Here is a 13,593-nt window from a genome sequence, read left to right on the forward strand (position 1 = left end):
CCAATGTGAACGTAGCCTAAAATATATATTTTTTTATATACCCTATATACTCGAATATAAGCCAACCCGCCTAATTTTACCACAAAAAACTGGGAAAACTTATTGACTTGAGTATAAGCCTAGGGGGGAAATGCAGCAGCTACTGGAAGATTTCAAAAATTAAAATGGTTTTTGGGTTCAGTAGTTGCTGGGAAAGGGGAGGGGGTGTTTTGGTTGTCTGGCCGCCCCTTCCCCGAGCTTGAAGACTGTCCCCCCCCCCCCCCCCCCCCACACACACACACACACACACACACACACACACACATAGAATTCAGCCTGGCTGAATATAGGGTATCTGCAGTGCTCCTATTAACCCCTTCTCGACAGAAGAGGAGCAGATCCCCTATATTCAGTAGACCGGGCACTTTCAGACACAGGGATACCTAATGTGTATGTGTTTCACAGTCATTTTCTAGTTTTATACGTATGCTAGGGAAAGGAGTGATTTAGAACTTTTATTCTTATTTTTTTATGATATTTTTTAAAGCTTCTTTTTTTCCCACTATTCTGTGGGAGATTCTATACATTACTATTGCGGCTGGTCATAGAATTACCCCCCCCCCAAAAAAAAAAAAAAAAAAAAAATCTCTTTTTTGCTTGACTCAAGTATAAGCCGAGGGGGGCTTTTTCAGCACAAAAACTGTGCTTAAACATTCGGCTTATACTCGAGTATATATATTCAAGTACTTTTCTTCGACTATTTTGTCAGTGGTGTGGATAGAACCTGTCATATGGGGGGTGGTAGTTGAATGGGACTCCATACCTCTCCTAAAATTTCAGGAGTTGGTCTCCTCACTTTCCAGATGTTGTAAAAAGAATAGGTGATGCTACAGAATGGTAGACATGTGTCATCTGTTTTGAGATGTGCAGCTGCCATCAATCTCTAAATGAGTTTTTTTTTTTTTTTTTATGAGAAATCTCTAATTTTCAACTTCTGATATGTGGCTATTGTGGCCCTCCTAGATTCCCACCCTCTGCATACTGTCTGAGAAAGAGGCGAGCAGGCTGCGAGAGTTGGGATACACTACTATGTGCCAAAAGTACACCAAGTTGACGTGCATTTCTGAACACAGCCTGGCTAGTAAATCTGGGCTTCAGTAAAAGCATTTATGCTGCAGTTCGTGCAGCTCTCCCTTTACGCTCCCAGTAGCCACGGCTTCCTCTAGTCACATCCCAATCACATACCTAGATTTCGGGTCTTGTCCCAGTTGGTAGGAAGTATGTCCCAACTGCAACTCATCTGCGTCACCAATAGGCCACATAATACTGTGGTGGCAACTGGAGGGGAAATTTATATTGTGGAGGCAGCTGAAAGGGGACATTAAACTTTGGCAGCAGAACAGTAGGTGTTTGTTCCTTTCAACAAGGCTGGAAAGGTTTGTATGAGTATATTTAATATAAAGATCAAGCAAATATGTGAGCCCACTCTGAGTCCTCTGTTTAGTGAAAAGTCAATCCTGTCACATGAAAAGGATCACATTCAAATAAAAGTTTAATCTGCCATTTAATTGGTTCCTGTACAGATTTTGTTATATGACTTTCATATAGAATTATTGCATGGCACACTGACTACTTAGATTTTATTTTTTAAAAAAATTGGCACACCATACTAAAAAGGTTGGTGATCTGTTGTAGTGTTTGCAAGAATGGGAACTACCTAAAATAATAAAAATCTCATCTTCTGGATAATGTCATGTTACTTATTTGCTGCATAGTGCAAGGGGGATCATTCACTAAATATTTATTTTTGTTTGTCTGTGTATTCATGCTGACATGCAGAATAAAACTGATACAAGATGGAAAATACAATTGCATCTAGGAGTTCAGATGCAGCCCAGCAGACAGATGTAGAGCTTACATCAGAAAAAGAGGAAATAAAGCAAGAAGTGGCCTCCACTGTAGAACATGTACAGGATGCTGCTTCACATGAGGACCAAGAGCAGAACCTTGACCTTCATAACGGAGAAGTAAGAAATCTAGACCAGCAATCACAAATGGAGAGTAAAGAGACATTGCAGATGTTGGAAGACCAAAATATGACTGATAATAAGGGTGACCTGGAAGGTAAACGGCAACATTTAGAACAGGTATGTGAAAAAGATCTGAAATAATACCACATCTGAATACACTGTCTAATGCTTTTTTAGATCAAGAATTATCAGACACAGTTAATCACAATGGAGACAGTTCTCATCAAAATGGGGTAGAAACCGAAATACTTGTACATGAAGTGCAGGAAACCAATGCACAGTCATCAATGATTGTAATTGAAGAGGACAACCGGTCTACAGAGGACCAAGAAACTGATCCTCAGATGTCTTCAGAGAACAAACTAGACAAGAAAATGACTACAGATGATTCTTCTGCTACGGCTACAGGTATTTTATCTTCTAAACATCTATTATATAGTGTCCTATCTAATAAACATAAAGTGGGAGATTGGTAATCCTGGCGCGTTATGCATATACTGCACTGGTTTTTCTTTCTGTGCATCTGCTTAAAGAGGACCTTTCACCATTTTTCCCAAAGGCAGTTCTATATACTGCCGGAAAGCTGACAGTGCGCTGAGTTCAGCGCACTGTCGGCTTTCCCTATCTGTGCCCGGTGTCAAGAGCTTACGGTCCGGTACCGTAGCTCTTCTATGGTCAGAAGGGCGTTTCTGACTGTTAGCCAGGAACGTCCTTCTGCCTCGCGGCGCCTATCGCGCTGTTCTCTAAGCTGTGCTCACACAGCTCGTCCATAGACGAGCATTATCAGGGAGGGAGGGGGGCGTTCCTCCCCGCTCCACAGCACAGCGCGATAGGTGCCGCGAGGCAGAAGGACGTTCCTGGCTAACAGTCAGAAACGCCCTTCTGACCATAGAAGAGCTACGGTACCGGACTGTAAGCTCTTCAAACCGGGCACAGATCGGGAAAGCCGACAGTGCGCTGAATTCAGCGCACTGTCAGCTTTCTGGCAGTATATAGAACTGCCTGTGGGCAAAATGGTGAAAGGTCCTCTTTAAATATCTAACTCATTTCTCTGTGTTAAATAAAATGATGTAGGGGTTTCATAAGTATAGTGCTCGCCCCGAACCCCATATTTTATGTATCCAACCTAGAAAACTAGTGTCAACACATTAATAAATCTTCCCAGTAAGTTTTATATGACAAGGGATTTATTACATTGCCATTTTGTGTAATATGGACAGTTCTTTGCTTTAGGGTCAGTTCACACGTGAACTGCCCGTGCGGGTTTTGACAAGGAGAGAGACGCGGTGAGCGAATGAATGAGCCGACATAGAAGGGAGCTGCCAGGGGCGGAAGCCGCGCGACTGAGCCCGCGCGGCTTCCGCCTGAAGAAAGGACATGTCCTTTCTTTTCTCCGCTAGCGGCAGCCCGCCGCTAGCGGAAAAAAAAAGCCCGGTGGTCTACATAGACCACCATTGTAAAGGGGCGGATTTTGAAGCGAAATCCGCTGTCAAAATCCGCCCCTTTGTTCACATGTGAACTAGCCCTTAGACATGTTTGCTTTTAACTATAACTAATGAAGGAAAGTATATTCATGAAGGAAAGTTCTATGTATTAAAAAATTATGAAATCAGTTTTCACATTGCACACTTACCCTAATAATAGGCTGACACTTGTTCTTTAAAGACTGTTTTTCCTTAGTCATTTTATTATCATTGCAGGCAGATAAAGACAGCTAACACCTATGCCAATGAACATCTTCAGTCTAGTTTTGCCTATGGTCAATGTGGCTGCTGCTCTAAGAGTAGACAGTATGGTTACTGACATAATCCCACATAATCATGTACAAAAACATAATAAAAAAAAATCAACCATAAGAAACATGAAAAAACTTAGAAAAAAAGAATATGTTTCTGTTTTCAGTGATTATCCCTTTCCCTAACACCCACATATTAATATGTCTGGACTGGGTGGTACTTCATTTGCAGAGGATGTACGTGAAAATACTGTTCGGCATGAAGATCCCAAAGCAGATCTCAGTTCCCATCAGCTTTTTTAACAGCAAGTCGCTCCGAATCTGTAAGGGCTATCATGATGATTTTGGTATAATTTTAAAGATGGTCATCTTAATAGCCCAAACCAATCCTGAGATTTGGGGCTTTAAAGTTTCCTCCCTCTCCAGCCTCAGGCAGCATCTCAGAACAGCTTGAAGGAGGAGGAGCAGATCTGCAGACTGCAGAGACAATGATAAATCATCATTGGCAACTAGCATATCCCTAATTGGGTTTTTGCCTTCCTCGAAAACAACACTGTGGAGTTTTTGTAGGGTTATAGGTTGGACTTGATGGAATGGTGTCTTCATCCAACCTCATTTACTATGTAACTATATCATTGTCTGTGTATAACCTGTATGTGACACCAGGAGGAGGGGTAGCATGGACTTCTGTCCATGTTATCCCCTCTCCTAGCATACTAAACTTTTGCTCTATGATTGTCACATAGAGGGATAAAGTAATATCTCTCTGAGCCTAATCATATATTCTTATATAATACCCCTCTGAACATAACCAGTTTTGGGGTGTTTTTAGATGAGTATAATAGAAGGTGTTTTTGAAAAAAATCACTGGCGAGAAAAAAAAGCGAGGAGCCCCCATTGAAATAAATGGGAGACATTTTTGCAGGTGGATTTTCAGGCGGATTCCGCGTCCAAATCCGCCTGCAAAAAAGCCTGTGTGAACATACCCCCTTCCCTCATAGATTGTAAGCCCTCGCGGGCAGGGTCCTCTACCCCACTGTGCCAGTCAGTCATTGTTAGTATTATATCTACCTGTATATTCTGTGTATTGTATGTAACCCCCAAATGTAAAGCACCATGGAATTAATGGTGCTATATAAATAAATAATAATAATAATACAGTGGGGCAAAAAAGTATTTAGTCAGTCACCAATAGTGCAAGTTCCACCACTTAAAAAGATGAGAGGCGTCTGTAATTTACATCATAGGTAGACCTCAACTATGAGAGACAAAATGAGAAAACAAATCCAGAAAATCACATTGTCTGATTTTGTAAGAATTTATTTTCAAATTATGGCGGAAAATAAGTATTTGGTCACCTACAAACAATCAAGATTTCTGGCTCTCACAGACCTGTAACTTCTTCTTTAAGAGTCTCCTCTTTCCTCCACTCATTACCTGTAGTAATAGCACCTGTTTAAACTTATCAGTATAAAAAGACACCTGTGCACACCCTCAAACAGTTAGACTCCAAACTCCACTATGGTGAAGACCAAAGAGCTGTCAAAGGACACCAGAAACAAAATTGTAGCCCTGCACCAGGCTGGGAAGACTGAATCTGCAATAGGCAACCAGCTTGGATTGAAGAAATCAACTGTGGGAGCAATAATTAGAAAATGGAAGACATACAAGACCACTGATAATCTCCCTCGATCTGGGGCTCCACGCAAAATCTCACCCCGTGGGGTCAAAATGATCACAAGAACGGTGAGCAAAAATCCCAGAACCACGCGGGGGGACCTAGTGAATGAACTGCAGAGAGCTGGGACCAATGTAACAAAGCCTACCATCAGTAACACACTACGCCGCCAGGGACTCAGATCCTGCAGTGCCAGACGTGTCCCACTGCTTAAGCCAGTACATGTCCGGGCCCCTCTGAAGTTTGCTAGAGAGCATTTGGATGATCCAGAAGAGTATTGGGAGAATGTCCTATGGTCTGATGAAACCAAACTGGAACTGTTTGGTAGAAACACAACTTTTCGTGTTTGGAGGAAAAAGAATACTGAGTTGCATCCATCAAACACCATACCTACTGTAAAGCATGGGGGTGGAAACATCATGCTTTGGAGCTGTTTCTCTGCAAAGGGGCCAGGACGACTGATCCGGGTACATGAAAGAATGAATGGGGCCATGTATCATGAGATTTTGAGTGCAAACCTCCTTCCATCAGCAAGGGCATTGAAGATGAAACGTGGCTGGGTCTTTCAACATGACAATGATCCAAAGCACACCACCAGGGCAACGAAGGAGTGGCTTTGTAAGAAGCATTTCAAGGTCCTGGAGTGGCCTAGCCAGTCTCCAGATCTCAACCCTATAGAAAACCTTTGGAGGGAGTTGAAAGTCCGTGTTGCCAAGCGACAGCCCCAAAACATCACTGCTCTAGAGGAGATCTGCATGGAGGAATGGGCCAACATACCAACAACAGTGTGTGCCAACCTTGTGAAGACTTACAAAAAACGTTTGACCTCTGTCATTGCCAACAAAGGATATATAACAAAGTATTGAGATGAAATTTTGTTACTGACCAAATACTTATTTTACACCATAATTTGCAAATAAATTCTTACAAAATCTGACAATGTGATTTTCTGGATTTGTTTTCTCATTTTGTCTCTCATAGTTGAGGTCTACCTATGATGTAAATTACAGACGCCTCTCATCTTTTTAAGTGGTGGAACTTGCACTATTGGTGACTGACTAAATACTTTTTTGCCCCACTGTACCTTAGACTATTAGGAATCTCAGTGTATGTGCTTTTGCCTTTCCACCTTGCAGCTATCATTCCCTCCACTGCTCACAGCTGTCACTTTACAGTCTGGATGCCTACCAGTCAAACTCTGCCTGTGTCTACTCAGCCAGTAAGACCTTTTAGAAGCAGAGCCAGAGTGCTGCTTCACTGTCTAGTCCAGGGCTGAGGCAGGGTATTTAAACCTGGCTCTGGCACTTATTATTTGGCTGAGATTGTTTTATTTATTTGGGCTCCCTGTGTTCTTGGAACTCTCTCCTGTGCCTCATTCCTGTTTTCTGCTGAACTCCTAGCTTACTGATCTTGGCTTGCTCTTCTGGTTAACCTTTCTCTTGCTGATTTGGCTTTATCTATGACATCCTGTTGTAGACTGTAGCTTGGACTGTGGTATTCTTCTACAATTTTTGGCTATTCCCATACTCTCCTTGTTTTGATTCTAGCTTGTTATCATTGACCAAAAAGAAAACACATATTCCCTTTTTAAAATTCATGTGTTATTCAACTGTGTTGAAAAAAAATTATCAAAAATTTATTAAAAATATATAAGAAATGCATTCTATGAACACAGCCTAACTGCAAATATGGTGGTCTGCAATTGCAATCATGCTACTACTTCCAGAAAACAGTTTCTTGCAGTGCAGCCTGTGTTACTCCATCTAGCCATCTTCCTGCTACTGATGCACCAGGACCAACCCATAGGGTGAGCATGTCCTCCATCTCAGTAACTTGAGAGTTTAATGATTAAACCTGTGAGCCCTGTCCAGACAATCCATAGCTGCTTGTGTTTATGTAAACATGCTCAACCCTCTGAACTCTGCCTGATCAACTTAGGTTCTTGATTTTTCATTTCCTGCAAGAGCTCTCTGCCTGTATTCATGCCTCTGTTTCTGATTGATTATCAGTGTACTGACCTTGGTCTATACTATGACTCTGCTTCTCCCCTACTTGCCCCTGACACTTTTGCACTCCGTGAGTGGAAGGTAAGAAGGGTGACCGCATGTATGCCAAGTGGCTTAACAAAGTGATATCCTTCACAGGCATGACATGTCATATTATTGGTCAAGTCTAACATACTCACCCCTATAAGTTAGCCTGTTGTGTAGTCACTGGTCATTAGGTATCTCAGCAGGAATAAATTGAAAGAGATTATAGTTTGACCTTATGTTGACCATGCCTTCTCCTACTTCATATACCCATTATAGCAAATGAAATATACTTAGAATACATAGAACTAGTTCAAGGGTAACCGTGCTTCTCCAGGGTTTGGATATGGTTATGGGTAAACCCCAGGTTTTCGACACATATGCACAATTGTACTTCTAGACGGCCGAGTGTGGATGGCAGAGTGAACCAATATGCGACACAGGGTCGGCTAACTGTTTCACAGGTAAGTTGTGGATTGCATTCAAACAAATGGTAGGTTCCAAGCTCACTCAGGACAAATTAGTAGGATGAATAGAAACAATAGGTACTTTATTTGCAATAAGATTACGCGTTTCGGGGTAATTAAGTCACTCATATGGCTTCACCCCTTCATCATATCTTGGTAACATGTAATATTCTGTACAATGCACTGGGAATTCGTCATACTCCAGCAGCCGCCGTTCCTTCTTGGATATTCCTTGGATATTCCAATCGGTTCTACAAATGTCAGAATCTAATTTGTCCCGAGTGAGCGCGGAACCTACCATTTGTTTGGATACAATCCACAACTTACCTGTGAAACAGCAAATGAAATCTAAACTAAATGGATAAACCAACATGAAGCTATTTCACTAAAACACTGAGAATGTACTATAGATACATAATAAACTAATGTTACTATTTTCTTAATTTCAGTGAAGGTCATATTATCTCCTGATAGTCAAGTAATCACAGTTGCATTTTCTATTGGGAAATCTATTGAGCACCTTAAGAAATACTTTGCATCTCAAATGAAAATTCCAGAAGCAGTCTTAACAATAATGTTTGAAGGTAAAGGACAAATATGTAACTTTGTGTAGTATAATCTACAGCTGTGATGACATGTGCAATTCAGATTAACCACTTTCTTGACAGTCACATTTTATCTTCTCATTATTAAAAGGGTAGGAAAAATTACTCCGGAGCCCTGTAATATTGCTACATATGGGAACATGGGACATAAATTGAGCCAAAAAAAAGAACAGTTGTAGAACTTACAGCATAGTCAGCAGAAAAATTGTCTTGTTTTTCGTGCAGATTTTGTGCTGATTTTGCCAAGTGTGAAATCCCCTATAAAAATCAGTAACATAAGTTAATATGTAACAGACATCTGTTTTGTTTTAGTGTTGTTTTTGTTGTAGTACTGATAATAGTGTGCATAACTCATGTTTATTTAGATGGTAACATACTATATGAGTACTAGCATTATTCTGTAAATCTTTCACAGTAAAATTAGTTATTTTTAATTCATTTAAGACACATTAAAGGAGATATTTACCCTTTTATAATGACTGACTATTGAACATCTCATTAGGTATTTTAAGTTTGTTGTTACATTGTTCATATTCCTCCACTTTAGGCCGAATTGTAGAAGATAGTGAGACTCTGGTGGATCTTGGTATTAGACCTCATGGGATGATTCAGCTGGACATGCAGTCAGTGGATCCTGAAAACTATCCAATCAAAGCTATGAAATTTCAGCATGAATATAGCATGCCAGATGTCATCACCGTTAGGGTACAAACAGGTTTGACTTTTTCTCGACTTTTTATCTTTTTATTTGCTATAGAAACACTTTGCACAATGTAACTCCTTTTATTTATTTTTCTGTGTCTACTGAATATACTTACAAAAAGTATCTGAGATCTGATATGCATATTTGTTATATTTGGTTTAGGAGATAAATCCTTTCAGGATATAGCAGTAGAAATTGAAAGACTTAACTACCGTAAACCTTATTTGGGAGGATATCGGCATAAAGTGACTGGAGTGGTGTACCATCATGCCGGGACACAAACTGTACCAAAAAAGAGGCCAGAAAAGGACACTGTAGTGTTTTGCAGAGATGCACAGGTATGATTTCCTTATTATTACCATTATTATTATTATGACAATATTACTTTTCGTTATTATTATTAGTAGTAGTATTCAGTATGTTATTGTTTATAATTTAATATATTTCTTAAAATTTCATTCATATAGTTTTAGGCAAGGCTTACCTCTTGAATAAAAGAGCACTGGCGCTCTGTGACTCCCATATCCTTTAATAAAGAGAAATACACTTCCTCTTCCTCTCCTTTTGTTTGCTGCAACTGATGGCCACCTTGCATAGGCAAAGTGTTACAATGTAATTTCTCTTTTTAGACGGTTTTTGAAAAGAACAAATCCCAACAATCAAGGAATACAATGGCCACACAAATGACAAAAATTGGCTGCTACGTTGCAAATGTATCAGACAGACTAATACAGCCAAAGAAATATGTGACTGCTGATGAATTTCATGCAAGAAGACTAAAAGCAGTAAGTGACTAAATACTTTGGCTACTGGAAAATATGCAGTAGGCAAAATTGTAGGAAATCTCAAGCCACTAAAAAAACATATGAAAGTTTTGTAGCAGTGTGAATTGCTTTATCTATCTATCTATCTATCTATCTATCTATCTATCTATCTATCTAAAACAGATAGTATATAGAGCAGCACCATGTAAGAGTTGAAATGTGGGTGCAAATCCATAGAGTCCGGCGGTTGATACCTCCAGTAATAATTTAAAAAAGGCATCTGAGAAAGGCCCAACATTCCTTGGACTGAAATGTAGTTCTTGGAATAAATTATCATCGGTTCTTTTTCACTACTTTGGAGTCTACTTTGGAGTCTTTGGTATCTATCTATCTATCTATCTATCTATCTATCTATCTATCTATCTATCTGTGGACATTGGCTGTCCTAACTGGACAGAAAAATGTTAGTGTATTGTTGATAGTGTAGAGTCGATTTAGTATCATCCTAATCTGTTTATTATTCTGGGTAAATATTTTCTATATGTAGCTGTTTGTGTGGATGTCATGTTATTAATTCATTCAAGCCTATAAGCACTGGACCCTTTGTCTTGAACATTATATGATTAAAGGGGCATTGCTATTGCCCAGGGATAGTGTGAATTGGGCTCTGGTGACATGCATTTGCAATGGAATTTATAGAGATCTCTATGTCACCCATACAGTTTCTACATGCATGGACTGGACTGTCCTACCAAAGCTACTAGTGATCATTACATTAGTCTCCTGCCACACAGTTATATGAAATAAGATCACAATGCGGCTCCTCTGAAATTATTTTTATGGTGTCATATTTTATATAGAGGGGAGTATAGTCAAAACATACTTACAGCAGGCAGAGACCATCTATAGCTGCCCATGTAATGCTGTATTGAGCTGTTGAAAAATTGATAGCAAAGTATAAATTATCGTTTTAGAGAATCATGAATCTTTCTTTCATCAGAAAATATCCCATATAGGCTTTGTCCTCTTACCACAAGCTGTGGTCAATAGATTCTTCACTATAATCAATAGCTGGGTTGTAGGACAAGGAAACCTGCATAAAATATATCTCCTCCCTCCATGCCAGCTCACTGAACATTTTTAGTCTGTTTCAGCAAAAACATTTGACAATCTCACATAAGCTTGAATAAAATTGAGACTTTATTCTTTACCAAAAATCACCTAGCCTGAACCGGTATTATTTTATTCTGTATGCAGTAAGAATTAGTATGCACGTATTTATTAACAAATTTCTGGCTGCAATATTCTCTAGACCTTTATGAAAATATGTGGTCTTATGACAGAATCCTGCAGTTGGACCATGATTATTTCTAATAGATCCCTAGAGGTTTTTTTTTAAGATTGCCTGTACATTTTGTACTCGACAAAGTCTGTGATTAGACTCTATTACATTTATGGGTGTGCACTTTTTATGTTCTGTTTTTTTCAAGAGCGAGGTAAGTGCTACTGGATCTTTTCATCATCAGTGGCTAGCAGCATGAAAAAGACATCTGTGAATCGTTATGGGGGTATCTATGGCTGGCGCCATGTAATGTGTGCTTTTGTGGGTGTCTAATATTTATTGGACTGCTGCTGTTGGTATACTGAATATATCTGTGACATGCATGATCAGTCTTTAAATGTATTTTTGTGGTTGTTCTTTTTGAAGACAAATTTATTTGCGTAATTGTAATATGTGTAATTTCAGGTAATTACAATACAGACCTACTTCCGACGTTTCCACGCCATAAAAGTGGTGCAGCAGTTAAGAGAAGAGAGGAGGCTAAGGCTGGAATGGGAGGAGAAGGAGCAATTAAGAAAAAAAAAAGAGAGAGAGGAAAGACTCCGAAAAGAGTATGAATGCAGAATGAACCCAAAGAACAAAGAAGACTTTGAGTTGCTCTATCATGCTCTTGAATGTAGGTATGAAGTCCTGTATTGCATAAAACAGGACATTAATTTTAGAAGTGAGGATGATGTTTGGATACTTAGGCTGTGTTGTAGTTTCTGTTAAAATGACTACCGTGCCGAATCCGTCAAAAAACTCCTGTGGCACAAGACAAACCCCTTTGACTCATAATGGAGTCCATCGGGTGCTATAGAGGTGTCCTTACTTTTGACTGAAAAAATAGGACTGCATTCCTCTGAAGCAAATGTGAACATAGACTGTCTTTTGACAACTAATAACACATCGATTAGTCATGCCATTGGCAATGTCACTGTTACTTTCTCTGCATTTGTTTCAGCCATTGGAATGAAAAAATCGCTGTTTATGTAGGAAAGATGTGTCCACTGCTGCATTTGAATCACCTTTTCACACAAACCTATCATTCTTAGTGTAATAAGTTCTCTTGTGTAAAGACAACACATTTTTCTGCACTGTGTGTAGGACCAGTAAGGCAGAGGACATTGATGATAACTACAGACAATTATGTCTGCTAGGTGAAGATCATCATTCCCCTGTTCTGCAAGGCAAGGTCATCCCCTTGCCACCATATTGAGACCAAGTGTGAATACAAAGGGATTGCGATTGAGTTATGGAACAAGCCAAGCAGGAATTGAGATTTTGCTTTCCTGTTTGAGTGTTTCTTTACTTTTGTTAAAGCCAGATAGGTCTGCTATAATTATACCATTACCTGCTTATGAGTATAACCAGAGTCCTACAGTCACAAATAGTGATAACTATGTATGACAGTAGGGAATTTGGAAGCCTGAATGTACTTTCATTATTTTACTGGGATTTCATACATAATGCTTGCATCTGAAATCACTACAATTACTTTCTTCATATGCTGTGATATCATAGTGTAAACACTTTTTTGTATGCATTATCCTTGTCATAGTGGGCATTATTGCTTTACTGTCATAACACTGTGTACATCATCCCCGTACTATGATATTACTGTATTTATTAACACTGTACTGTAATATCACTTTGTGATACTATCCTGGTACTATGACATCACTGTATGCATTATTTTTAATATAAAATTACCATGTGCACTATCCCTGTGTGTAAGGGGGATAATTGGACACTTTTCCAGGTATGAACTTATTGCTTAATGTGGGCAACAGAGAGTGTGGCCCCAATCCAGTGTCCATAGTTTTACCATGGGGACCCATGCTTATTTGTTATGCCCCTGGTGACATAGCACTGCTGCAAGATCATATTTTGTATCATTATTGAAATACTGGTATTTTTCTGCTTCCCTTTTTTTTTTTTTAAAGTCCACACACAGACACGGACAAAATTGTTGGTTCCCCTCGTTTAATGAAAGAAAAACTCACAATGGTCATAGAAGTACATTGAATCTGACAAAAGTAATAATAAATAAAAATTGTTAACAAGCCTCAAAGCTTCTTGGAGAATGTTCTATGGACAGATGAGACAAAAATCGAGCTTTTTGGCAAGGCACATCAGCTCTATGTTCACAGACGGAAAAATGAAGCATATTCTGAAAAGAACGCTGTCCCTACTGTGAAACATGGAGGACGCTCTGTTATGTTCTGGGGCTGCTTTGCTGCATCTGGCACAGGGTGTCTTGAATCTGTGCAGGGTACAA

The 13,593-nt window shown here is 39.5% G+C and overlaps 1 protein-coding gene across 1 annotated transcript in view; it reads left to right on the forward strand.

The window, feature by feature from the left end:
- The first annotated feature begins 1,835 nt into the window (after nt 1-1,835).
- The window catches only part of IQUB (IQ motif and ubiquitin domain containing), a 35,460-nt gene continuing 23,702 nt past the window's right edge, over nt 1,836-13,593 (forward strand). Inside the window, exons 1-7 of the mRNA XM_075276291.1 lie at nt 1,836-2,103; nt 2,187-2,417; nt 8,369-8,503; nt 9,072-9,239; nt 9,390-9,565; nt 9,857-10,012; nt 11,739-11,949. Of these exons, the coding sequence (XP_075132392.1) occupies nt 1,836-2,103; nt 2,187-2,417; nt 8,369-8,503; nt 9,072-9,239; nt 9,390-9,565; nt 9,857-10,012; nt 11,739-11,949 (1,345 nt within the window). The remainder of the gene's footprint in view (nt 2,104-2,186; nt 2,418-8,368; nt 8,504-9,071; nt 9,240-9,389; nt 9,566-9,856; nt 10,013-11,738; nt 11,950-13,593) is intronic.

This window comes from Leptodactylus fuscus, chromosome 5 (assembly GCF_031893055.1).
Source record: "Leptodactylus fuscus isolate aLepFus1 chromosome 5, aLepFus1.hap2, whole genome shotgun sequence".
Classification (NCBI taxonomy): domain Eukaryota; kingdom Metazoa; phylum Chordata; class Amphibia; order Anura; family Leptodactylidae; genus Leptodactylus; species Leptodactylus fuscus.